Here is a 27,835-nt window from a genome sequence, read left to right as displayed (position 1 = left end):
AATGAGGCTCCTGAAAGGAAAATTTGTGACAAAAGCCTGATTCACACTAAAAATCTTTAAGCCATTGAGTAGAAATTCCTTGGAAAACATGAAAGAATAACTGTTGATCAGTAATTTTCTATATGAATCAACAGATTTGCTGAACTTCATTCCACTTTGAAGCAGTCTAAATCCAGTCCATATATAGCACAACTGCAGCAGTTTAGTACTGCTGAAACTTTAGGGAACTCCTGTGAGCAGAACTGGAGTGATAGGGTGATCATTGCATTCAGACTCTTAATAGCACTGGCAGAACTATGCAGGTTTATTTTGCTGATTCATTAACTTACGTCAAACACTTTTTCTTGTAGATGTTATGTGTCATTTGCAATTTTCCTAAGAAAATGGAGAATGAGATGAAAGGAAGAAAGTAATCATTTCTAGAAAGTATGCAAGAAGCGTAAAACATCAGATCTCAGTAGCATTAGCTTCTGTGTTTATTCTAAGCAGAAGCAGCAGAATATGGTTCAGAGTTTATCATTACCAACTAGAAATAATAGGTATTTGTAGTATGAAAGGTGACTAATGTATTACATTTTCATCTGAACATATTAAACCTGATATGACAGCTCAGCATGATAGTGAGTAATAAGTTATTTTGAATATTCAGGTTATTAAAATATATACTGTGTTGTCTTTCCACACACAAAACCCTACTTCAGCATTCAACAAAATGAATGCTGTCTTTCTGAGTGAGATCAAGGAACTGGTGAGAGAATTAATTGTGACAGCTATGTTGTAGATGAAAGACAGTGTCGCAAGAGCTGTCACACTTCTTCACATGCTAACAGAGGTTGGAACATCTTGACTGAAGACCTCTTATTTACAGAAAGCCAGTAAATCACATTTTCTATAGTTCTATTATTGTTCATTTTGCATTCAAATACAACTTAATATTTTACTAATACTGATATTACAAAAAATGAAATAAAGAGAAACAAAAAGCCTGAAAATTCAGATTTTTTTCACTTGTTCGTTTTCATTCAGACTTCAAGAAGACACCAAAGTTCAAATCCAAAGAACTACTTGACCGTGATTACACTGACTTAAGCTTGGAGAAGAGTGATTTTTGTATAGAGACACAAGCTTATACTTCATATACTTTCTAATGATCCTATTGTTGATAAAAAGGACCAAAGTACTTCTAAAACGAGTTCCGTAACACAACGATTTTGAATTCCATGGTAACCTGGAAATCTAACCTAAGCATTTTGAATCATACAAAATGCATCCAGGTGAACAGTCTACTCAACTTCTATCGGATACAACTGGTTTGACAAAAGCTGGAATCCTGAATAAAGAAATAACAGGAAAAACTAAACTCAGTATCACATTTTGAATTCCACCATACTTTGCAGTTTTTATTATCCTTCACAAAGGGTCACGTTAAAATGGCCACGTGGTTCACTTCAACTATCTCGTTCAAAGGAAAGACCACAGCAGTGAGCCATATAAATATGCCTTTAGGCACTCAGAGTTCAGTCCTAGCACTTCCTGTGCTGCTTTCCTCGTTCAAGAAAACGCTTGTTTGTCGTTTGTCGCTGTGTTATGTGCTATTTCAAGGTAAGATGTTCTCAGTCCCTACGGTCAAAGTTTTTCTATTTCACATGAAATATTTAAAGAGCCAACTGAGAAAGAGCAAACATGAATGACTTTTTAAAGACAGTGCTCAGGGCACTGAACTAGAGGAAGGAGTTCTGAATGCCACATTCTACGTTGACCAAGTCTTGGTCTCAAAGTAAGATGCTACCACCCAAAAACTGCCTCACTCAACAAGGGCCCTCACCTATAACCATACTCGTAGTACTTATACATCATGGATAACACCTCTCAGGTAATACATGTAAAAGAACCTGCAAAACAATCTGGATGGTCTCTGCTTTCACCCTTCTTATTAATTAACTGCAGGGAAACTTGTTTGCATAGTGGATGTTGGTGTTAGGAAGCACACTCAGATATCTCTTTATTTGGAGGTAACTTACAATCTCATCTTGGGCAAAGGCACTAAAAGGCAGCACTGCCAGATTTAAAAAAAATTCAAGATAGTCTCACTCATCAAAAAATATTAAAAGAGAAGCTATTGGCACAACAGACATAAGAAACTTTTGGTTTTCATCAGGCTGGCCAACCTCTTCTGTCGGTCACAATCACATAACATGTCATAAACATACAACTCAAGAATGAGTAAGGAGAAGGATTTTTGTTACTGAAATCAGGAAATTTCTAACAGTTCCTGAAGTCTGAACACAGTACCTAACCTAGTGGTGACGTATTTGTTATTGCAGTGCCTGTGCTAGAGACTCATCAGAATGACTTAAGGTTTGGTGAGCTTCTTTCATGGACCCTGCTGTAGGTGCTGAAGTGCCTCTCTGTGTTCTCCCTGCCTTCCCTCTATTTTAATCTTAATTTACAAGAAAGCCTTACTATTGAAGAAACTGAAGGGCCTTGATCTTTCATTTGTGTCTGCATTAAGAGAGACGCTCACATCAGAGGTAAGATTCCAGGTCAAAAATAATTCCAGGTAGTGCTGGTGTTGATATTCCTGTTCTTGCAGAGCTTTTAAGTATCTTAAGTATACACAGTCTTTCTGACTGTTAAGTACCAACGCCAATTGCTTTAGAGTAAAATACAAATCCCTGAAAACAAAGGTAAAGATTGTGTATTACTCTTTATAGAGTGGTGTCGTGTAATGCAACTAATATATAACACGCTCTCTTCTAGCAAGGGCAGGACTGCTCATATACTGGCTGCACTTTCTTAGATGCTCTGGTGACCTCAAATCAGAACATCTTTCTCAACTGTGGAGCCAATTATTTTCTGATGTTTGTTTTGTTGGTATCGTGTTCTGCTAATTCTACGGATCAACTGGGTATTTAAGAGAGATTATAAACATGTTCAGACGAGATGACAGGAAAGAAACATCATTACTACTATTCTTCCTCGTTAGCTGAAGTAGCTGAATAGGTTTGCAAGGTATAAACATATTCAACAAAAAAAGCCATTTCATATTAATGGAAAATAACTGGTACAAAGAGTATGTGGTATCAACTAAGTGCACATATGTCCCAGGTAATGCAAAGAAATTTTTGAGACAGTATTAGAATCAGTGTGCAAAGCACATCTGCTTGAGACTAATACTTCTTCAGCAGGTTACCTCAGCTACCACAGAGATCTTTCCTTTGCATGCTTACTGAGTTTTTTTTCTATCGATTGCATTACATTTTCCAATGTATCATTTAGGTAACCAGATCTCTGCTTCCTTTCATTCACATCAGGAGGTGAAGCACATCGAACAGTTACCAGGTCTGAGGCATTTCACACTTGTCTATACTTCAAGAAGGCAATGAGAAGAAATACAGAAAATGTATGAGCTAAAGGACAATCACTGTCCTCTATCTGCATGTAATTTGGGAAGAAATCTCTCAAGGAAAATTGAAAGAAAATTTTCATAATTAATAAAAAAGAATAGCCAACATGATGAAAATATAAGCCAAGAATGACTTTGAGACCAAAAATAATCTTAAGTCTGAATACTGTGATTATCTAAAAGAGTAAAAAAAAAGAAAAAAAAGGTGCATAGGGACAAAGAAGCAATGAGAATAGAAAAGATATAAATCCATTTCAGGACGTATGCCAATTTTATTTAGGACTGATGAAGGTTTTATGCCTATGGGCAAACGACCATTTCTGTAACTGTCAGCCCTCCCTGCCCTCGGCCTGTTTGCCCAAGACTGGCAGGGGATAACAGGCCACAAAGGCAGGATCTGGAAGTCTGTAACCTCGTTATTTGGGCTGCCGGTCTGCCGCATCGTTTGATGGAAACGTTCCTATTCTTATTTAATGGCTGATATTATCGTTCCACAACAGATTGAGTCGGACTGCACTGTAGTGCTGCCAAACAGTAAAACCAACTAATAATGAACTCAGAGCGAAAGAGTGAGCATAAAGCTCTTCTTAAAATACTGTAATTAAATTCTGTAAGCACTAGTAATTTTAGCCTTGCACTCTGGATTTTTTTTTTTTTTTTAATTTACCAATGAAATGAAAATCATACAGAGAAACTTGTTCAAAGTTGTTTCCTGTGTGACTTACTCTGCAGTAGTGGCAGCCATTTATAATTGGTGGAGACTGAGCAGGCAAAGTGTCAAAGCATTGAGACAAGCACATAATGCCGTGACAGCCAGGTGTTCTAACCTGAACTTAGATTTTGCTGTGTTTGCCTGCACTACAGGTCATACAGAATCACAGAATGTCAGGGGTTGGAAGGGACCTCGAAAGATCATCTAGTCCAACCACCCTGCCAGAGCAGGACCACCTGCAGTAGATCACACAGGAATGCATCCAGGCAGGTTTTGAATGTCTCCAGAGAAGGAGATTCCACAACCTCTCTGGGCAGCCTGTTCCAGTGCTCTGTCACCCTCACAGTGAAAAAGTTTTTCCTTATGTTAATGTGGAACCTCCTGTGCTCCAGCTTGGACCCATTGCCCTTTGTCCTGTCATTGGCCATCACTGAGAAGAGCCTGGCTCCATCCTCCTGACACTCGCCCTTTACGTATTTATAAACATTAATGAGGTCACCTCTCAGTTTCCTCTTCTTCAAGCTAAAGAGACCCAGCTCCCTCAGCCTTTCGTCATAAGGGAGATGTTCCACTCCCTTCATCATCTTTGTGGCTCTGCACTGGACTCCTTCAAGCAGTTCCCTGTCCTTCTTGAACTGAGGGGCCCAGAACTGGACACACTATTCCAGATGCGGTCTCACCAGGGCAGGGCAGAGGGGGAGGAGAACCTCTCTTGACCTACTGACCACACCCCTTCTCATACACCCCAGGATGCCATTGGCCTTCTTGGCCATGAGGGCACATCGCTGGTCCCACTCTATAAACCTTGTAACAGCCATGTAGACACTTTACCACTACTGCAAGTTTATGTGCCGGTGCCTGGGTGCTGGCAGCAGGGGCACAGCTGAGCCCCTCAGCCATGGGCAGGCACCTCAGGGAAAGCCTGGGTAAGAATAGGCAGAAAATGTTGGGCAGAGAGAGGAGGAGGGAACAAAAAGAGTGAGAAACAGCAGAGGGAACACCAAGATTGGAGGAGGAGGAGGAGGAGCAGATGCCCACACTGCAGTCCATGGAGCACGCACGCTGGAGCAGGCGATGTTCCTGAAGGAACTGCAGCCTGTGGAGACCCCACGCTGGAGCAAGGGGAAAGCGTGAAGGGAAAGAGCAGCAGAGAGTAATGTCTATGTACTGAGTACCATTCACCCCTCCTTGGGCTGCCTGGGGGGAGGCAGAGCATTCTGGAGCGAAGGAGTGAAGCTGAGTTTGGGAGGGGGGATGAATAGTGTGGCTTTAATGCTTATTTTTGTTTCTTACTACCCAAATCTATTTTAGTTGGCAACAAATTATTTTCCCCAAGTCAAATCTGCTTTGCCTATGACAGCAGTTGGTAAGAGATCTCCCTGCCTTTATCTCAGTCCATGAGCTTTCTCATCCTATTTTCCATCCCCATCCTGCTGAGGAGGTAGAGTGAGTGAGCAGCTGGGTGGGCATCTGGCCCATAGCCAAGGCTAACCCACCACAGTACATCTGTCAGGGTCAGTCAGGCCCAAAAAATTCTCACCTGTTTTTGCGCATAGTTAGAAGAGAGGTATTTGGTGATTTAAACTCTGTAATTACGTGCAGCTGCGTGCATACATGAGGACAATCACATTTGCTACATGCATTCTGCAAGGGAATACAAAATGTACCCCTTAAGAAAAAGAGGTGGGAAAAATCTATGCTGGCAAAAAATACCCCAAACCCAATCAGAATTAGGACAACAAAGCCTGATTTCTGTTAACACTGACACTGCAGTGTTAAAACCCAGACATTAATACCTGTTCGCTTGAGAATTCCAGGCTTTTTCTTCTAGAAAGAAAGCATTTACAGTTCTGGGTCAGATATTGCACTGGACATGCTAGTGAAACAACATTGGGTGTCACTCTGGTCAAAGCTGCAAAACAATGCTTGGATTCTGACATGAAGGAAGAAATCTTAGGGAGAGGACAGGGGAAACATAAACCTACTGTCTCTTTTGTTAACTGCCTCTCATCCATCACCTTACAGCAGCTCTTTCCTGCTTGTGAAGGAAAGACCATGCTGCATCAACTATGGTCAAAACCCACTTGCTGAAAGGCTTCTTAGCAAAATAGCTTCTGCATTAGAGCAGCTGAACTCATAAAGACATAAACAGCTCCTCTTTAAGCTATTTAGCTTAGAACATGACATCTTGCAAGTCAACAGAAATGCAGTAATAGGTCTCCATTTCTGGGAAGTATTTATGTACATACAAGGCATAGGAAAAACAGCACTGAAAGGTGGTAGATATTATTCAAGGGGCACGACTCCTCAACTCTGACTTGGGACGTTTGCTTAGCCATCCCTTTAATTGCAGAAAAATATGTTTGCATTCCTCCTAAGTTACACTATAAGGAAAGCCCCAGGAGAGTGTATGTCCCAGCACTTCTTGATACCTTTTCATAGGCAGCTCTTTTAACTACAGGAAAAAGACTGGCTTTTCCTTGAAGGATTTTGTTTTCAATTTGCTTATTCAAGAGCAGTACTCTGAGTCCATCATTTTACTCTTCTGTCAATACCAAACAGAACTAAATTTTGCTGTTAAGTAATAGCAATACCTCTAGAACCTCACTCTAAGGATTTAAAATATTTAAAAATACTGTTGCATTATATCTCAGATTAATTCCTGAGTAGTGGCAGCATCCCTACCTTACTGGAAAGACAATTAAAATGTACATTAATTACATTTTCTTAAAAACATGTCCTGGTTAATTACAAGCCTGAAAAGGGAAGAGGGAGAAACTATAAGATCCCACTTCCTCTGTTTTGTGCTTTAACTGCCAGGCCACCTTTCCTCACTGTTTTACTGTATAGTGATGTAATTGTCTTTCCCATATGAATGTTCTGCTCTTTTATAAAAGATCTTTCTCTCAGCTTTCTCCATGGGAGCTTGTGCGAAGATGTAAAGATAGAGAAGGAGAAGTGGGGATTAAGTGACAAGTATATAAATAGTTTTACTCCAGATCACATGCCAAATTAAAATTGCATTCACTGTCTTAAAGATCCCGAAATACCTTGTTCTCAAAAGAGTTATATGTTGGATCTATAACTGAAAGGAGGACAGTAACACTTGTAAATTATATGGTTAAATGCTGAAAGGTTTGCCCAAATCTGGAAGTAAGTGAAGTTCTCAAATCAAGCACATTATTAGGTACACTAATAGGCATTACAATAACACCTGGACCACTCAATGGTAAAATTAGAATTTTACTATAAAATTTTTATATATTGAATTAAATTGGTATCGTGAAATATTCTCTAAACTCAGAAAATGGTCTTATACAATACTTAAACAAACACAAGGTCCCCCAAATTAAAGCACCCCTAAAATGGTTCACCTCCTGTAAGCACAATAGCAAAAATTTTTGAAAATACAATTAATAAAACAATAATGCAAACCTCTCAGAGGATCCAGCTTCATGGGGGGAAGAGAGTATATGTGTAGGTACAGACAGTCACTGTACAGGCATTTTCTGGTTTTCAGCTAAATGAGGACATTTTACAGTAAGTTAACATGGACAAAACAAAGTCCTCAGAAGCCTGAGTGTGCGAACCTTTCACATTTAACTGGTACTCTGCAAAGGTAGAGTGACTTGGCAAAATCAGAACATGTTATTTAAAAGAAACCATTAACTACTGGATTACATTTCCTTGAATACCTACCAAAAGCTGTCCAGCAAAGCAGATAAACAAAATGAAGGAAAGCAAGAGAAACGCAGCCCCAAATGAAATTCCAAGAATAGATGTTCTACAAGAAAAGGAAAACAGTAATTAATTTCTCTGTTACACATTTGTAGCACAACCTTTCTTTGCAACTAACACTGATGATGCGAAAAATTACCATGTGCATTACCATGTTACCAAACATCAACACCAGGGTAAGACAATTCCAATCCTTACGAGAATGACAGGCCTATTCCTGCCATTTTCTCAACTCAGGAATGTCTGAATTGGCTTTACTCCAGGCTTTGTGAAACTATTTACATGAGAAGATAATAATTTTCACAGAAATAATTTAAATGACATAAACAGCAGCAATGTTTTGTTTTGTTTTTATTTTAGAAAGCCTGTATTAAAGAAGCCACTTACTGCTTTATTTTTATGCTCTTGATTTTCTAATTATTTGAGAGTCTAATAGATATACAAAATAAACTAGCTGGTAGTGTACATTCACCTGCAAAGGTAGCAAAAGCATGGGACAGTGATGAGCAGTTTTCAGTGTCTTGCAGCTAGAACCTGTGATGCTGCAGTCTCCCAGTCAGCAAGGGCCCTGATACAGTGACTGCTATTTCATGAATGGATAGGGATTAAACACCTCTGAAAACTACATTTTCTATCAAATTTGACTGGTTGGCCAGTAGATTCTGAAGTCTCGGAGGGCACGACAGGAAGGAAAATGAAATACCACAAAGAAAAGAAAAAACAACAACAGACTTTAAGTGAAAAAAAAAGAGTAATCTAAACTTTTCCCCAAATCATCCTTACTCAGTGTTCTAGCTCATCCTTTTCTTGTGTGTTATAAATAGGAAAGTCTATCCAAAATAGCATCACCAGATACTCAGTAAACAGAAACAGGGATACAGTAACAATCCGTGCATGGCATTCATTCCGCAAATGTGGAAATCTCTCTATATGAATATCACAGTGGAGTGTAATTGCTCCATCAGGCACCATATGAGAGCTACTCAGCATGGCTGCCCAGGGAAAGCTGCAGCGGGACCTAATTATGTTTAATGAATGCCAAGAGGAGACCAGAAGCTCTGGATCAACCGAGTTGTTTAAGCAAGGGAACTAGATACTGTCATGAAGTCCCTTACCTGAGTGTCTTGCTTTCAGTTTTAACCACAGATTTGACATTTTTACAGAATTAAAAAATAATCCTCAACTCCCTTGAGCACCAAAAAAATCTTATTAAACCTTGTGTGTTAGAAACATTCGCATGACGTTTTGTAAGTTTTATATCACTTGCTTTTTCCACAAAATGACAATAAATGTTACAATTTAAGATAGCTCCTCTATAAACGTGTGATTCAGAATTAAAATACATTATTAATAAAAGCATACATCTCTGTCTTTTGAGATGCCACGTCAATTCAAATATATACATTTTAGAAACTATAATACTAAAAATTTACGAGTAGAACTCTATGGATCAATTTCCTTAGATTATGCACAAATATTGGAAAACATTTTGATCTGTTTTAACAACAGTGTTATAGAAGCTATTTTCAGGAAAGAACAAAAAAGCATTAACTTCACAAACCAATTTGATGCCGTACTGCTGCCATTAAAAGCATTTTTGAGAGTAATTTATGAGCTTCCCTGACAATCATTCTGAGAAACTCTAATATGCTAAGTGCTCATCAGATTTTGGGTTAGTGTGAGCAGCTGATGAAAAACAAACAACTGGCAATTCACAACATATATTAATCTTGAAATAACGTTTCTTTTAGAAGTTATTTGAAAATCATTATTGCTTATGAATACATGTTCTCCAAGAATGTCTCATCGAGACTGATACAGCAAGCTGTACATCAGAATATGTAAAACTAGAGCCTCTACTCTTAGTAATTTAAAATCCAGTAAGCAACGGAAGACATGAAAGAAAAGAAATATACTTAACAGGTTTATTTTATATATATACATAAAGACTTCCAACCATCTATGTCCTTCAGTAAGATGTAAGTAACCATTCTTGCATTTCAAACTATTGCTATTCTTTCTCTGATACGAAGGATACAAAAAAGGAGCCTGCACACCTTAAGAAATGATTCAACACAAGAATAGTCTTATGAGTCAAGTTTGGAGTGCGTCCTTGTAGAAGAAGAAAGGAAGATGTTTGTGAGAGAAACTGAAGAGCAAGGGAAACAAAACTAACATGGCATAAGGAGAGCTTATGCAAAGAGTACTTAATCACACGGGCAATAGGCAAGAACAAAAGGTCTTTGTAGCTGTTTTGCGTGATCAATGATGTTACTGAGGTGGCACAAGAAAAAGAATTACATAGCAAGGTGATCATCAGGACAAAGAGAAAAAAAGGACTGAGGATAAGGAAAAGTGGTATCTTAGAATCCGCATTTGAGTGGTGAATACAGAGAAAAAATGCTCTAAGATTTTTGCTCCCCACACCTCCTTCTTTTCTGGGAACAGCAGGACTCCAGCTAGGCTAAGATGAAATAGTTTTCATGCTGCTCCTAGAAGGAAAGAAGCAGGCTGAAAATGCTATAATGGGAAGCAAAATAGTAAAAATTAAGTGCCACCATAAGAAAGCAACGACCATAGGAAAGCCGTAACATGCATTTATTTTTTGTCACTGGAACATTACAAAAACTGTACAGGTCTTTACAGTAAACTAATCTTGCCTTTATTGTGTAGAGTCATCCAACGCATTGCACAAGGCAGCAAATGCATTGCATTGACAGATTCAGGCAAACCATTTTGTCAGAAGAGCACCCGGGATCCCACAAGCCAGCTAACTTTCTACCTGCCTCTTCCTACGCTTCAGGGAATGAGCTAATTTCTGAAAGGTCTGCTCTCTGCTGTGGTCACCAGGAACCCTGACAGGACAAGCCTTGACAATAACCTACAGAGGGACAGAGTTTAAAACTGAGGAAACAATAGGAGAACTTCCCAGGCTGCAGATAGTTCCAAGTCTAAATAATTTATGATCGTGGCTGTCCTTCTCATATTTTCCTGGTTTCATCAGTAAACATGTTTTGAATAAGTCATTTTATCTGCTGGTATGAGATTGGGGGGGAAAAAAAGTATTTATACATACTTATGTCTTATTGGAAACATTTTAACTGAAAAACAAAAACTTATTATGAAGATAAAGATACTGAAAATGGAGAAGAGAACATATTATTTTCTAACTTTCAGGAAAATATGTGACTTATGGCACTTGTCCCTTAATGGGTGTAGAGAATTTCCTTAGCTTGACAAGTGATTAACATTTATGTTTTGAACTATTTGATTGCAAATTCTCTTGAGGCGATAAAATCATAATCAAGTAATTACAAATGACAATAACACAAGACAATACTGAATTCAGACTTTTTTTGTATCTAATAGTAGCCAGTAGCTATTTCTTTCTTAACTTGACTGATGCTTTCACTAAGCCTTCGATGGATTCAAAGGCTATGTAGACTAACCCTATGGCAGTTTCAGTGTTAAGAAAAATCATTTGAGTATTATAACTCCACCTGAGTTTTTTTTTTAAATCAGATATAGCAGAAAAATATCTAGTAATGGTGGTTTTCTTTCATTTATACTGTCTTATATTTTACATGCCTGCTTTCAGATGGATTTTTTAAGTACTACCTTTTCTATGAAGAAATTCAGCTGTGCCTGACTCGAAATACTATGTTAAGGCCTCCTAATCACTTTTCGTGGGCAGAACAAGCTAATTGTTAGTTTGGCATGACTCAGGACAAAAGGACACAGTTTCTTGAACATAGCAGCCTCAGACAGCAAAGAGGTAAGTCCTGTTCAACAGGAACATACTTTCATCAATTCACCAGTTTGCATTTCAAAAAAGAACCCTACCAATTCCATGTTAGTTGTCCATTTCCCTAAATAAAGAAAGCAGGGTTGTCGTGAATTACTAGAGATACTTCTGTCACTTAGTAAACCAAGACTGCTAGAGAGCCACAGAAGGCCTGTTCCAAGGAAATGTAATGATCGAGATTTGCTGTCATTTTAATGTCACAATAAAGACCTACACCTCATGATACATTTCACCCTAAGATATTGTTTACTTGATTAAATTTATATTTACCACTTTGTTTAAAGTTTATTATGAAAACACCACATCAGTTTATTGATCCCGTGAAAATTAAAACATTAATAAACTACTCCAGCCTTGAAATAAATGTCTTGTGATCTTGGAGATATTACTTATTACTTGCAACTTGCTGGATGTTACTCACCATCAAATATCTCCAAATATACTTAAAGCAGCAGGTGGTGTTCCTGCACAGAAATAATTGATATTACACTGCTGCAAGACCAGTTTAATGGAATAGCGAATCAATAAAACCCAATGACGGATGTAGTTTATCTCCCTGTCTTCATTAAATCACCATTCAAAAATCCTGTAGAATTTTTGAAAGAAAAAAAAAAGCTAAATAGCATTTTAGACTAAACTATGATTGATTGATTGACTGATGATTGCTGGAAGGAAATAACATTTGCAGCACTGGAGTATTTTCAATTTAAGCTACATTTGTGATGACTTCATACACTGGTGATTTCCCAGTTTTCCAGCAAAGGTGCAGATGCCTGTAGAATACCTTGCCTTTCTGTCTTCCATTTTTGCATCTCTTGAACTAAACCACAGACCCCCTGAAGCTGAAGCTGAATATCATTCACGTTGGTAATACCTGATTTTACACTCTTGCTTTTACAATTTATATGCAGCCCTATAAAAGGACCAAAAGATAATTTACGTTTTGGTAATGGAAATGATAAATCATGCGTAACTTTTGCTTTGATGTTAGAATGAGATCATGTAATATCAGCATATGCTTTTACAAGTCGGAGGACACATTCCTTAGTTCCACAGCTCTCTAGAGCTCACTTATTTCAAGTATCTGATATAGTTTAATGAGCTACACAATCAGTTTAAGAGATATAATAAGGATATAGCAAAGTGAGCATCTTACTACATGTATGATAGGTGATGTATCTAAATTCATTTTCATGACTGAAATCAAGACATAAAACCAGATTCATAAATCATATTGCTGGAAGAGAATAGTCAGATCCAAGTTTGGGGTTTTGGTATATCACAAACCACGACTTTCCCTGAACTAATTCCTGTACTAATCAAATGCTGTACGAGCTTGTAAAAGATACTCATGCAAAATGACAAATAAAATTGGTCAATAGTAATGCCTAAAGTCAGACTGAATCATTTGCAGGATACTGCTGAACTCTTGGAAGAGTGTCCTTTTGCAGCTTGTGTCTCCATGTCATAAACTAGCAGGGAAACCCTTTGCAAAGTAAATGCTGTAACATCTCAATAGAAGTCCATAAAACTTTATACATGTTATAAAACAAGTCTGCAGTATGGAAAGTCAATTTATAATGACCTAACAGTTCCTTCTGGCTTTGAACGAAAATGTGAGTAAGCACTACAGCACAAGACCAATCAATCAACTGAGGTTATAAGTACTCCTCCTGAAAGCATTGCGCAGGAGAAAACACTATGAGTCAAGAAATACTGTATCACAGGGAATACAACGCGTTGGCGTTGGAAACAATTGCTGTAAAACAGCTATCAACTTTCCACTATGTAAACAGTCAACAACAAAATTCCATTTTAAGAAGTCTAATAAAATATTCTTTATTGGAACTGTCTTCTGGTTTTCCCGGCCTTTCTAGAATACACACAGATAGAAAGATACCTGATTTCTAAGCACAAATATAAATTAGCTCATAATATATAAATTCTGATAAAAATAATTATTCCAGCAATTGACTATATTTTAGAATTACTTTTAAAGAGACATTTTATGAATAGTAATGCTCTGTGTGCATGCTGAATAGAGCAGTATTGTCACAGTAATATCTTAAATATATTTATTTAATCACAGCCCAAATTCTACAATCCATTTTGTCCCACTTCAATGTCCTATTGTCACATTTATTTTATATGCAATTTTAGTTGCACAAACGTATAGCTTGTATTACTTTTTTCTACACACAGGAATTTCATTCCTGTCATCATCACACATTTTTAAATGCAAAGAGAAAAACTAAAATGAATGAAGAATTTATACTAATGCTTGGCACCACGCTATCAACAGCATTTGAAATTAGAAACGAGCATAACTTTGAAAATGGGCTGCAATCCTCAATCTCCCCTGTTCAATTTCATTTCCATGAATTCAACTCTGTAATCTGACAATTACAAAACCTTTTACTTATACACTTTTATTTTTATAATAATGAGCAAATATACATAGGAATGAGTACACATTAAATACCACTTACTTTGGCAATACCAGAATCTGTACAACAAAAATGCAGAAGAATATGAGACAGGCACAAGTCACGTAATACTTAAATGCAGGCAGAGTGGTTGCTCGATACTAGAAGAAAAAAAATAAATGTTAAAACCACAATTTCCAAAGCACATAAAGTATCACCCAACTGAAATTTCAGCTTAAAGATGCAGATATGTATAGGCAGTCTTTAACCACAATAATTTTCCTGTTGTTCAATGACTTCCACATCCACCCACCTAGGGCTAGGGATTATCAGGCACAGTATTGAACCTTTTTACTTCTTGAAGAACAGCTTAATTAGCCATGTCAAATGGTTTCGTCTCGTTTCTCCGTAGAATAGGACTATCCCAAAGTAATCATAAAAAATTTAATTTAAAAATAACGTGCAAGCATTTTAAGAATATTTTTAGAAACTTTGGACCTTGAGCTGCTGTTACAATCTCAAAAAACTCCAACCCATTTGTAAATTAATTTCTGTGTTTCACACTTCTCCAGCCATTTCCCAATGAAGTCAGGCAACTCACTCTTTAGGTTAAACAATTATTTTGCTTTATTACCTTGCTATCCTTTCAGGTCCTACAGGGCCTGTAAAGCTCCTCTTTACATCAAAAGCAGGCTTTTTACTGAGTTCTTTAAAGTCAAGACTGGACTGGTGAGTCATTAAAAGGCAGTGACGAAATATATTATAAAGCTGAATCCAAAAGGAACAATTAGTTCTTTGCTGTTCCATAGCATCCTACAGTCTAAAAGAGATTACACTCCTATAGGGAGCATCTACAGAGCCGAATAACTTGGCTTCCTGATTTTCTCCCAAGTCCTGATTCCTTGATTGTCCAAAGTGCACACATGACGGTTTTCTCTCAAGTTCTCTTTCAGGATTTATTGGTTAGTACCACCCACATTAAAATCTCAATGTGTACCTCGGATCCACTCAGTGTGCCCTTTAAACACTATGTACGACACCACACAGTTCCAGCTTTGTTCTTATGCCGTCTTCTAAACAGCCTCAACAAGCCTTGAAACTTTTCTCACCTTAATGCATCGCCAAGGGCATACAACACATGCCTTTGGCATCTGGCTGTAAGAACACTGTTCTGTTCTGCTAAGATGTGAAAGAATCTGAAAATTATTTGAGATGCTTTGAACTGAAAAATACATATTTAATTATTTTTGTAGGTATCCCACCACATGGGACCGAGAGGATACTTGCACCTATGCTGTACAGTGTGAACACAGTATGGTAATACTTGCTCTACCCCATTCTTATCATGTTCACTCATTTATACAGCCAGTTGTGGTCAAATCTACCTCTTACTTCCCTGAAGAACAGCATAACTGTTCAGCTACCAGCTGCCCTATGCTTATAAGAAAGCAGAAAGAGGCAACTGTCCAGTCCTCCTGCTGAAGCTGTGTCAGTATGTAGAAATACACACAAGCTCTACAAGGCCATAAAACAAAGACAAGGCCTGACTTTTTAGGCTAGTGGTCATGACAGTCACCTGAAAGGAAGGAATCTTTCATTCTGATCATTACTCCAAGGACTAGAAACATTATCATTTACTCCATCTGTACGTACATGTCTCAAAACCTATTTTATCAGACATATTAGTAAGAAGAACATTTAGTGTGTTACATCCAAGTCAGCTATGCATTTTTCTTAAAAAACATTTATAGCATCGTTTCCCCAGAATGACTGTGAGCATCAAGTGCATTTGGAGAAAACCAACAAGCAACTGATAGCTTTACAAGACTATCATTACTACAGGTGGAATCTTTGAGACATGGCAAAAGAAAAAAATTTAAACCCATGGAGTTTGATAAATGCCTTTTGAGCACGTAGGAGATGGAACTTAGGAATTTTTTGCTCCAGTTACACCAAATTTGGACTATCAAACCTCCTCCCACTTCTGTGAACTATGAAAATTTCAAGAAATTCAAGTCAACTGCCGAGCCCTACAGTCTCAGACATTACATTCATAAAATTTCTTCTTTAAATGAGCTAAAATATTACTGTAAGGTTTGAGCACTTCTCCCTACAGGAGAGGTGCTGTGGCCATGGCTCTGTGTTATAAAAGCAAGGAATACAAGCCTCATTAAGGATGGGGCAAAGAAGGAATCAACCATGAATTTGCAGTGAAAATAACTTACTTCTTTTTCCAGAGTCTTATTATAGAAAAGAAGTGATATTCTTTGAATGTCTTCAGATTTAAGCCACTGCCTAGAAGAGAAAAGGAACATTATAACTGACATAAGAATAAAGTAGTCCTGTCTTTTTACATTACTAAAATGCAACAAAATAAGAAAATCACTTTTAATAAATCAAATTCTTGTATTTTGCAATGTATAGGGTAAATTGCACTGACAGTAAAAGCAGAAACTACAAATTCCCTCTCCCTTTTGACTCCTATTGCTAACGTACACAGGAAACAAAGGCTCAGATGAACCATTTTTTTTGGGGTGGATCATTCCTAAGGATAACCATCAGGTTGGAAAAGACCTTTGAGATCATGAAGTCCAATCATCAACCCTACTCTACCAAGCACACCCCTGAACCATATCTCCAAGCACCACGTCTAAACGACCTTTAAATGCACTAAGGGATGGTGACTCAACCACCTCCCTGGGCAGCCTATTCCAGTGTCTGACAAACCTTCCAGTGAAAAAATTTTTCCTAATGTCAAGCCTAAACCTACCGTGGTGCAGCTTGAGTCCATTTCCTCTCATTCTATCATTGATTACCTGTGAGAAAAGACCAGCACCTACCCCTCTACAACGTCCTCTCGTGTAGTTTAGAGAGCAATAAGGTCTCCCCTCAGCCTCCTTTTCTTGACTAAATAGCCCCAGCTCCCTCAGCCGCTCTTCATAAGAGTTATTCTCTAGGCCTTTCATCATCCTTGTTGCCCTTCTCTGCGCTTTCTCCAGCACCTCAATGACCTTCTTGTATTGAGGTGCACAAAACTGAACATGGGAGAGATTGATACGATGTAATTCTGACATTGATATTCCACTCATGTCCAAAATACTGTAGTATATCCAGCGCACAGAAGAGAACCTGAGATAAAAACAGTCCTTCACAAGGTACCTTTAAGAAGTGCACTGTTACAATATGCAAAAGTGGCAGAGCAATTATACTTTACGAACTCGTATCCCCAATGAAAATGTAAAAATCTTTATTAAAGAGGTGAAGTGATTTTGTCTTTGAGCTGTATTAGTCTCTTGACCATGACCCTGTACTCTAGAGGTAGACTTTGGTCATTTACTGATTATAAAAACTCTGCTCAAAGATGAGAAATACAAAATAATAAGTACTTCCATTGAAATGACAAATCTATTTTAAAAGAAGTGAATCTTAACAAAAGCTTGACATAATATTTACAAAATGAAATGTTCCAATATGAAAATCTACATTTATTTTAACGGACACTCGCAACAGAATATTTAAATTTCAAGAGGGCTAGGCTGCTTGCACCTCGAGGGGACTAGACAAATTTGAAAAAAATATTTAAGCAGACTGCTTCTGTGAACACGGAATATTTGAGCCTGAACAATAATAGCAGGGCTTAAGATTTTTTTACAACCTTTCCAGCAATAACTTTAAATTAGGGTCTAAGCTAGTAGTGTAGCTAATGCTTTATAAACAAAGGGAATGTCTCAACTGACAGGCTACAAGGCAAATAGGTAGCAGCAATGAACCACAGTGGAATACATACTAAATTAAGGTCCTGGGAGAACAGGAGTGGACAGAGTGGAGCATAAGCTATTAGCTTTAAGTTGTGAAATCTAAAATATTTGTTTCTTTGCCTGGGAGACCATGCCTGTTCCTGTGCAACCAGTTTCATTAAAAAAAAGGGACTGAAAACTTACTCATTTCTAGGTATGCTTAATTCAAAAATGTATTTCCCCATTTGCTCTGCAATGGCTCACATCTACGCCTGATCACAGGATTCTGAGAAGAAACAGATATGATAGGCTATTGTACAAATAGCATGATTTTGTCTGGGTCCAGCTGTAATCTACTGGAGAAAACATTCAGTTTCTGCAAAATTTTTGGTAAACTGTGAAAAATAAGTGCAAGTCTTTTTCCATTTAGTTACCAAAAAAAAAAAAAAAACCCAAACAAAAAGTAATAATCTTCTCCAAATTGTTAACTAATTTCCCTTTTTTTCTTATGGTATCTGTCAGGCAGATTGATTTAATTACCATTAACACACTGCTAAAAAGTTCTGTCTGCAGATCTTCTCCCAGAGGTCTAATTTGGTCTGTACACACTTGATCGCATGTGCCATTTAGAGCAAATGTTGCCTCATTCTCCACATTACAAGGCTCACGTTTTCAGGAGCTCTTAGTTCTACTTTAAAGCTCAGAAAAAACTACTGATTTTAAGTAGCAAGTGCAAGAAGTCTGAGATGAAGGAAACAGTATAACACAGACAAATGTAAGTGGAGAGTAAGTCCAGAAGAAGGAGCTCAAAGTCACATACCTCTGGCACAGAGATAAGGGCTGAAAAATTCTGCCTACAACCTGACTCCCTGACGAGCCTAAAAGTTATGGAAGTTTCTGCAAGTACAAGGGGATATGCCTCCTGGGAAGCTAGGTACCCAATTTCTGTTTAAATTCCTTTGCAATCAAGGACTAACACAGACAGACAGCTGAATTCTGCCTGTATCCACAGAGGCGTGTGGTTTGACAGGTCTTGTACTGACAATGTACAGCAAGGAATTAAGCAGCCACCATGACTTAAAGAAAAAAGAGAGGAAAGAGAGTGTGTCTCCTTGACACAGTAGCCTACTCATCAAAGAGCAAACAACTTTAGTTTAGCTCCCTCTGTAGGTATATCTTTAGCTAGCCGATTGCTATCCACCTATCACACGTCCTACAGAACTGCCCTAACCACCAAGTTCAGGGTGGCAGAGCTAAAGCACCTCATCCCCCTCCTGTGCAGGACAGGCTCTTTGCAGCCAGGAACACTGTTCACGGTATGGGTAAAAGAAACGCGTGGAGAAGGTATGGTGTTACACCCTAACGGTTAAAGCACTCAGCTGGGAGACAGAAGCTCTTTGTTCCTCACTCGCTCTTTTAAATCTGCATTTATGTATCTTTTAATGTAGTCCTCTACCAGAATAATAACAAATAAATAGGTTATAACTTTCCTTATGCAACTTTGCAAGGAGTGTTGCCAACCAAACCTGCTACTCTGAACCACGCTATAAGGCCAGCAGGCTGCTTTTTAGATGCCACAGTTCCAATTGCATTCCAGAAGAAGGAACTTAACCCAGACACCCTGAGTTACTGACAGCGTGTGCACGTGGCGCCTGGCAGTTCTGTGGAAAGATAGCTAAGCCAGCTTGTGAACCAGCGGGAAAACAGCGAGGGAGGGAGCCCAGAGAAAACACTACCCTGCGTTAAAAACCTGAGGTACCATTTCAATATGCACTGCTCTATTCCACACTGTGTAAAAACAGTGATTCATCTGGACAACAGCTTTGTCTTGGACTAAGAAGATCTGGACTTTATATTCCCTTATCTTCCAGTTACTGGCTGTTAAACACCTGGGCATGTAATGTCCAAAGACCCACATATTATGGCCATTTGCTTGGAGCTACTTTTTTCACAGAATGACACACGGCAAAAAACAGTGACATGGATGAAAAAGCCAGACCTTTGCTTCAGGGTGGAAGAAACAATGGCTCTGTACAATGAATGTTTGCTTTTGAATTATTTGAACTGAATATTATTAATGCAATTTTCTAATTAAAAGGGTTAAAAGAATGGGAATTTTAATAACATATTTTATGTGTGATACTGGTTTTTTTTTTCTCAATTTTCTTCATTCAGTCATAGACCTATTCACTATACAGTCCAAACTTTACACTTAAAAACATTTAGAAATACAAGTTTTGTCATAGATTTTCTTAAAAGTTTGCTTCTTGATTCATAAAAGCAAAAAATTTAGCTTCACAACCACTCCATTAGATTAGTTGATAGTGTTATTTCCATTTTATAGCCGAAAAATTGAGGCACAACCCCCCCACACAATTATAAAGAAAACAAAAAAAATGATAGTTTTGTGTCCTAAATGTAGCAAACCTTTTACCTATTTTTTTCTGAGTGCTTAGCATTGACATAGTTAAAATATTATTGAATTAACTTTCTGTTTGGGGAATCAGCACTCTTGACAACTTATCTCAGGTACCCAATTGAATAACAGCATTTAAGTGATCCATTCAGCAAATGAACACAGGGATAGGTAGAGAATCTAGTTTTGGAAGGTGGCATTCAGCCTCTCTGATATGCAAGACCATTCCTTTTCTTTATGCAGTTCCCCATGTAATTCACAAAATGCACTGAAACTTTTTCAGAAACCTTTTTTAATCACACAAATGTCTTTTATCCCCAAGTTTCTCTGAATTTTATGCACTAATTAGACAAGACAGGGATTCTCTGAGGTAAAACAACATACAGTATGGTCATACCAATACTTTATTTTAATGCATTTATACAGATACTTTACTTTTGACATCAAACCATCATTTTTACAATCCACTTGTCAGAGCAAGTGTACGTGAAGGCACATAAAAACTGCCAAAATTTATATAGCTGTTTTAGGCAAGTCTAGTATAATCAGAAGGCTTTGTCTATCACATGACCTACCCTCTTTCACTGTATTCTTTGTACGACCTATAACTATCAACACTCCTTTCTATAAATAATTACTGAAAAATATTTTCCTAGAGCCAAGTACCTTTTAATAGGACTATCAGATGCAAAAACCCAAATGTGACATATGAGCATTTAATAATTAGGCATAACATTCAGCTGATTAAGATTCTGAATAACAGAAGTAGGGGGAAAACATGTAATTCACCACAATTATTGCCCACATTTTTGAAGTGCAATTCCCTTAATTCATACTTAAATAGACGAAACCTGAACACTTATTTTGGACTGGTATTGATTTTTCTCTCAGTCTTATCTATTCACCAGCAAACGGAGAGCATCAATACCACCTCCAGCTCTTCCTAGGACACGGGAAAAATACATGTCAACTTGCATGCCCCCTACGCTGCCCCCCCCAACAATTTCAATACGCCATCAAGCTTAGCCTTCTCTAAGAAATCAACCAACCATCTGAGACACAGAGATACTAAACTATGATCTTAGGGAAAGTTTCTAAGTCTGAGGAGATGTTTCTGTGACAATTGTGAAGCACCAATTTTCAGATCATTCTGATTCCCGAGCCAGTTATTTCTTGTGTCTCACTTCTCTGCTCTCAGATAAAACAATTCTGTAGTTACGGCTATGAGCACACAGATACGAACAGTTACAGAGCAAAAATCCTTTTGCCATGAAGACCAAGACAAGCCAAAACCTCTGTCACACCATGACTCACAGGCACTGTCTTATCCCATATAGCAGAAAATGTTACTGTACAGTCTATCTTCACAATGTGCAGAGCTTCCTATTAGTGACACCTTTACTGTTTCCAGACTTCTGTGTGCATGTAGGAGTGAGAAACAGTAAACACTACCCTCTGTTGAAGATTTATGTCAAAGTTGAAGGAAGGAGACAGCAAAGGATAAAAACATACTTTTGAGCATTGATTCCATCAATGGCCTGGATCATCCTCTCATTCAGTTCCTCCTCAAACCTTCTCTTCTGTGATTTTGTTCTAAAGTTAAAAATGTGGGATGTTACTTTGGAAAACCATTACACTGTTAATAAACATTAACTTTAAACAATGGGGTGATAGTGGCATAAACTTGTGAGAATAATAACAATTTTTTAACAATTATGCTACAATAGCAACTATAGGCTTCAGGCATATTGAGCCTCATGAGCTTTTAACAAAACCACACACAAAATTCTAGAGTTTAGCTGTTACGAAGCACTTGAAAAACAAACACAGAAAAACATTTAGTAAAAAAAAAAACAAACCAAGAGAGTTCAAGAAATTCTACTTGAAGCAAAGTCTTCCACAGTGTTATGAATTCATGAAAAAGAATGGGAATATGCTCAAATTCATGCAACATTCCTGTTTCTTGTAGATACTTTTAAAAATCCCTGACAGAATTGTGTGATCATGAGCAATAATGTGACAGTGCACTGAGGCATAATCATATTCTCTACCGAAAGCCTGTTAACTCTTCTTTTCTTGGAATATTTTTTACTTTTGATAAGAAAATTGAGCACCAAGTCTGAAATTAGTTTCAAACATGTGTGATGTTTCCCCATTTATAACTTACAACACAACTGCAATGAAAAAAAGAATCTTTTCTTTTCAATGGACTTAGGATGAACCCAATAGAGGATCATCAGAATGGGTTTGTCCTTGCTAACATGTTACTGCAAACATCATCAGTCCTTTCAGCAGTGCTCTCCTTAAAAATGGGGTATTTCAAATATTGCCAGATTACATCTCTCCCTCTTGAAAACTTAAATAGTTTGGGTGAGAAATGCCCCTCAATATTTGGAAGCATGTCTTATATATATATATATGAATGCATATGAATACATATATAAAAATATATGTACTTTATATTAGCAAGTTATTTTTAAAAATTAATTTACCTCTCTCTGCAACGCTGAAAATGATATTGCCCCATGGGAACATCCTAAAAAACAAAAGAAAATACCTATGAACTATAATAGCATGATGACATTAAGTTGCTTTAAAAATAGTGTTGAAAACAGGGTCAAGTAAGGAGAAGAGTTTCCAATACAAATAGTTTTAGCATTAGATTAAAACTGTCTAAAAGAAAAATCCAGCCAAGAGTGAAGATGGAGTGACCTGGAGACAAACTGAGCTATCATTATAAACACTAAATAACGAATACAACAGTCTGAATCCAAGAATGATTGGCTTTACTAGAAAGTCACTGCTCAAAGTCACCACTGTTTTAATGTAGCCTGAACTCCTGCCAACGTCAGCAAAAAAACCCAGGCCTGAGTGGCCAAATACAGGCAACAGTCATTATTTTTTATTGATAAGCAACAGCAGCCACCACAGCCACATTTATTTTGTGATTAATAGTGATGGCTGGGTACTTTCTGTAATGAATGCATCATAATCCACATTCTCATGCACTTTATTTATTGAACAAGATGGGTTAGATGGCTCAATCCTATGTTCTCATATGTAACAGGAACAAAACTGAACGCCAATGTTGAAACCTACTGGAATTTACTTCTGCATCCTAGAAATAGAAGATAATGCAATGTACAAACTGTGGACTGACAGCAGCAAAACAGTGTTAGCAAAGTTAAAAAGAAATCTTTTCTGTTCAGTGTAAGAGATGTAACATTGCACTACAGCACTGTGAAACTCAGGCCATCAGCCACAGCTGATGAGTGGTTAGTGCACCTTCAAAAGGCAGATGTTACAGTGAGTATAGATTTGGTTCTCAGAGAACTCTTCTAATAAAGTCCACTCCAGGTACCACAGGGATATTCTAACTTCACAGCCTTTGCTCCAGGTTTGGCCATGTTCCAAATGGAGAATGTCTAAATATCCAATAAATCTCAGGGAATGTCTCTGCATCCAGTGCTCCTTCCCAAAGGTGTAGCACTCTGGCTTTGTGTTCAAAATGTCTTTCCACAAGGTGAACAGCAGCCACTCTACATGCTGTGACTGGGGCTCAAGCTCAGAGGGTCATCCTGTGTATTTTAGTAAGTATATTGGACTCTTTATAATTCAGAGATGCACTTATAGCAAGACGTGGCTCCTAAGAGTCTAATCCAAAGCTCACATGCCAATGAAAAAGCTCCCAGCAACTTCACTAGGTGTATGCCCTGTACAAACACACGTATCTTCTTCTACCAGAAATAACCAGGTATTTAGCAGTGAGCACCTTCTTCCTTTCAAATACTGCTAAATTGTATGAAATGACATAAGTAGGCCCCTACTGTTGTGCTAATCTTGCCGTTTTCAGTGGTCATGCTGTCCCTGTGGTGCAAGTGTGCAAATGGCTTGGCTGCTCCCCAGGATTCCAGGTACCGGGTCATGCGGACAGAAGCTCTCATTTTGGCTCCATCAAGAGTATGTCGAGGTCTAATGTGGTGCTGAGGGCTTCGCTTCTCTCCCTGGTTGACAGAGAATGAAAGGTGACATCAGCCTTGCTGTTCATTACCTTTTGAAGCTGTAGCGCATCATCTGGTACCACATATCTGCATGCTTAGGAACTTAAAAATGGAGAGATGCTAAGAACCTGCGATTCTTAATGATATTGCTGGGAAATATCAGAGACTTATTTCTGAAGAGCAGGAAAGATTTGCAATGCAACCATGTTGTATTTGTAGGCATCAGCAGTAGCTCTGATCAGTATGGTAGTGAATTATTCAATAATGAGATTAGTGGTCCTGCTCAAAAATAACTATGACTGGCCACAAAATAAAAATACTACTAACCTTAGGATTGATTACAAAGTAAGTCTTAACATTATGCTCTTTCAGATATGGGTCCCTCACATCTCCATCCCCATCTTCCACTTTGTAAGCTCCATTCAAATGTGCCAGGGTGACTGAGGTGATGTGAACTCGGCTGAAATTATATTTTAAAAGAATGACAGAATCACAAATACCAATCAAAAGCACAATTTGAACCTGATCAACTTTTTTTACTAGCTTTTGGATATACTTTTTATATGCTGCTTACTTCATTTACAGTCCCTTTAATCTCACTTTTAGAAGTTGTAATGGGCATAAATTTAAAGGTTTCCATCCACAAAAAAATACTCTTTAAATCACAGGAAATACTGAGTGCTTGTATTTGGGTATTTTTTAAGACAGCACTAAGAATTAGTTCAGGTTTCTCCACAAAGGCTGATGGCTGAAGACATGGTACCCACGCATTCCTCCATGGTACACAAATCCATGTGTTCAAAGGTTAACAGAGAAGCCTCTTACCCTGGGACTCCTCCAGCTTCCATGTGATTTGCCAGAGTAACATCGTGTGACCACACGTCATACTGCCACTTTTGTAGCCCAATAACACCACAAAGCACATTCCCAGAGTGCACTCCTACGCGCATATTAATATCAACTCCAGTTGCGTCCCTCACTTTCCTGTAGTTGAGAAGAAAATCTGTGTTAATATACATAATAGGGCCTTTGTTTCCTTTTACCAGTCACATTAGCCGTAACAATGGTGATAACATTTATTTCTTTTTAGCACTGCCTCCATGCTTTTTATGCTAGGATTATTTTTATATATTACCTTTACTATTATATATACCTGCAACTATTTGCAGTAAATATTAATTCTCAAAGTCATGTCTGAAGTCGCTTCTTTGATTCTTTCTCATTTGAAATTATTTGAGAGGGCTGAACTATGTAGTGGAAATGTTCAGTCTCAAGGTAGAATCTAGGGGTTATTTTTGTTCTACAGGCAGCCTTTGGTATGGCTTTTAATGCAGCAACAGTCCAACAAACATATTTTGGAGACTGGGAACTACTGTTATGCGCTCTTCTATCTGAAGGCCCTAATATCTATGTTGGAGACCTTCTCATATCTGGCTTCTCTCAGGTCCCATCGCTCTTGCATGCCTGTTTGCAAACGGTTCTGCTGTGAGAGGAAGGATGAAAACCACAGCACCTCAGGATATTCTACGGGCTCAGTGCCATTCAGGCTGTGGAGAATATAGGTGAATGCTGTACCCACTAGACTGTTACACAAAGAATGAGAAGCCACCGTCACCGCCCAGACCACATCTAAACCTTTGACCTTTCCAGTGACTTTGGACAGAGCTGAAGTATCTGTTCACCCCAACCCAAATCTCAGAGGAGCCCTACACATAACATCTTTCCAGAAGAGGCTCTTCTGAATCACAGGTGGGTGACTGAAGTCAAACAACCAGAACATTTTCAGACATATGTCATATGGCTAACTAACGAAATACATAGAGTAACAAAATTAATTCAGACGTCTACAGGCTTATACAGTTCTAAGAAACAGGAAGAGCCTAACTTAACTGGATTTATGTGTTTAAGCCCCAACTCATGTGGACCAAAACCCAAGCAGCAATAAGCAATATGTACATACATTTATCTTGGGGGAATTCAGGGTGTTGATGGAAGGAACGACTGTAGAGTAAGAAACCCATATGGCTCCTGTATATGAGTCAGGTTCATAGTTCTAGCAACAACTTCAGTCTCAATGATGAGAATCATCAGCTCTCTACCTTCTGAAGTACCGAATTAAACTGGCCCGTTTCCCTTTTTTCAAAAGGGAACATAGAACTTAACAGGCTTAATCTGATATGGTAAATCCTATGTGTAAGCAGTAGTTCTCAAGTGTTCTTTTTCTGAGAAATGAAAATAACAGAAGCATGACTGAAAGCATTTTGTTAAACTGTGTTTTGAAGTTATTAAAAAGAAGAATGGAGTTTTTAATTCCATCAGTCTCTATCAAGTATTTATTGATATCTCTTTTCACTTTGCCATTTTACACTGCTCTCCTGTAGCTGACACACTTGAAAAGGAACTGCTTGTAAATGATCTTTGTAAGCAGTCAGTAAATGACAAACACCACTTTGCTCTGCACAAGGAATATGACACAAGCTTAACACTCTGGGGGAAAAAAAAAAAAGTGTTTTACAAAACTGGGCAAAGTGGAAGAAGAACATTTATCCTCTAGGAGTGCTTGTCGAAAGGCTGCCCTGACATATTCTAGAGAGCAAGCCATAAAGCCTGCTTTATAATAAGCTCTCAAGAGCTAAGGAGGGGAGCAAGTAGAGTATGTTCCAGAACTGAATCGCCTCTTCTGTCTCACAAATTAAAGAAACCACAGAAGATTTTAAATTAGAAGTGTTACTCTGGACCAAACTAGGGTTTACTACTTCTCTCCTGTGCTCCCTGAACAATTGCTATGATGATGCAGGCACTAAGTGTGTCTAAAAATGTAACCTATCACATCCCCATAGGAAATTTGCCTTACCTACACAAGTATATCTGAAACTTCCCATGATTATTTCATTTTCTGCCCCCACAGTCTCTACGGTTTCCCTCTGCACACCACAGTTGGTGTGCCCATCCTGGCTGGGCAGTCAAAATACTCATCAAGACTGTATTATTCCTGTTGCAGCCTGAAATTTGAGTTTGTAAGGATTCTGTTTTCCGAAGGCATGGTTAGCTTGCAGGTAGTTGTAGCAACTTTACTCCACACAAGCAAGAGTTCAGGTCATTAGGAGAGTGTCTACTCTGTTTATCTGAGATCGGTAATCCTGGACTAATGTATCAAAGACTCACCTAGTCCTGTCTTACGCACTTTAACACATTCAGTGAGCCTTGAGCACTTAGTTCCCTGCAAATTGCCAGCTTTAGAAGCACAGTTCCTTTTTGGATCATACCTGCAGGAATGAAATCATACCTAAAAAAAATTATTTTATTTTGTATCTAGCTTTCAAATTGGTAAAACTACCTCATCCAACAGTTTCACTTTCCTATGAAATGGAACTCATTTCATGCTATGAAATCAAAGACAGCCTTTGAGAATCTGTGGCTGAGAAACATGTAAATTAGGAAGTCACCAGACAGATAAGGGCGTGGAGTTTGGGCTGAAGGAAAACAGCACCTATATTCATACACCAACATATTTTTCCTTAATAATAGATAAGCTCTAGCCTCAAGGCACCCAGTTACGGTGGCGAGCTTTCAACATCACAGGCAGCATTGGCA

At 38.1% G+C, this 27,835-nt stretch overlaps 1 protein-coding gene across 1 annotated transcript in view; it reads right to left on the bottom strand.

Moving 5' to 3' along the window:
• ADCY2 (adenylate cyclase 2) overlaps nt 1–27,835 on the bottom strand; it is a 225,914-nt gene that overhangs the window by 45,346 nt on the left and 152,733 nt on the right. The window contains exons 8-15 of the mRNA XM_086468986.1: nt 25,067–25,225; nt 24,569–24,701; nt 24,068–24,244; nt 22,733–22,776; nt 21,753–21,833; nt 16,313–16,382; nt 14,151–14,248; nt 7,818–7,902 (exon numbers count right to left, since the gene is read on the bottom strand). Coding sequence (XP_086325112.1) covers nt 7,818–7,902; nt 14,151–14,248; nt 16,313–16,382; nt 21,753–21,833; nt 22,733–22,776; nt 24,068–24,244; nt 24,569–24,701; nt 25,067–25,225 — 847 coding nt within the window. The remainder of the gene's footprint in view (nt 1–7,817; nt 7,903–14,150; nt 14,249–16,312; nt 16,383–21,752; nt 21,834–22,732; nt 22,777–24,067; nt 24,245–24,568; nt 24,702–25,066; nt 25,226–27,835) is intronic.

This window comes from Leptosomus discolor, chromosome 8 (assembly GCF_034619465.1).
Source record: "Leptosomus discolor isolate bLepDis1 chromosome 8, bLepDis1.hap2, whole genome shotgun sequence".
In the NCBI taxonomy this organism is placed as follows: domain Eukaryota; kingdom Metazoa; phylum Chordata; class Aves; order Leptosomiformes; family Leptosomidae; genus Leptosomus; species Leptosomus discolor.
Note: the sequence above shows the minus strand (reverse complement) of the source record. Positions and strands in the feature narration are given on the sequence as shown.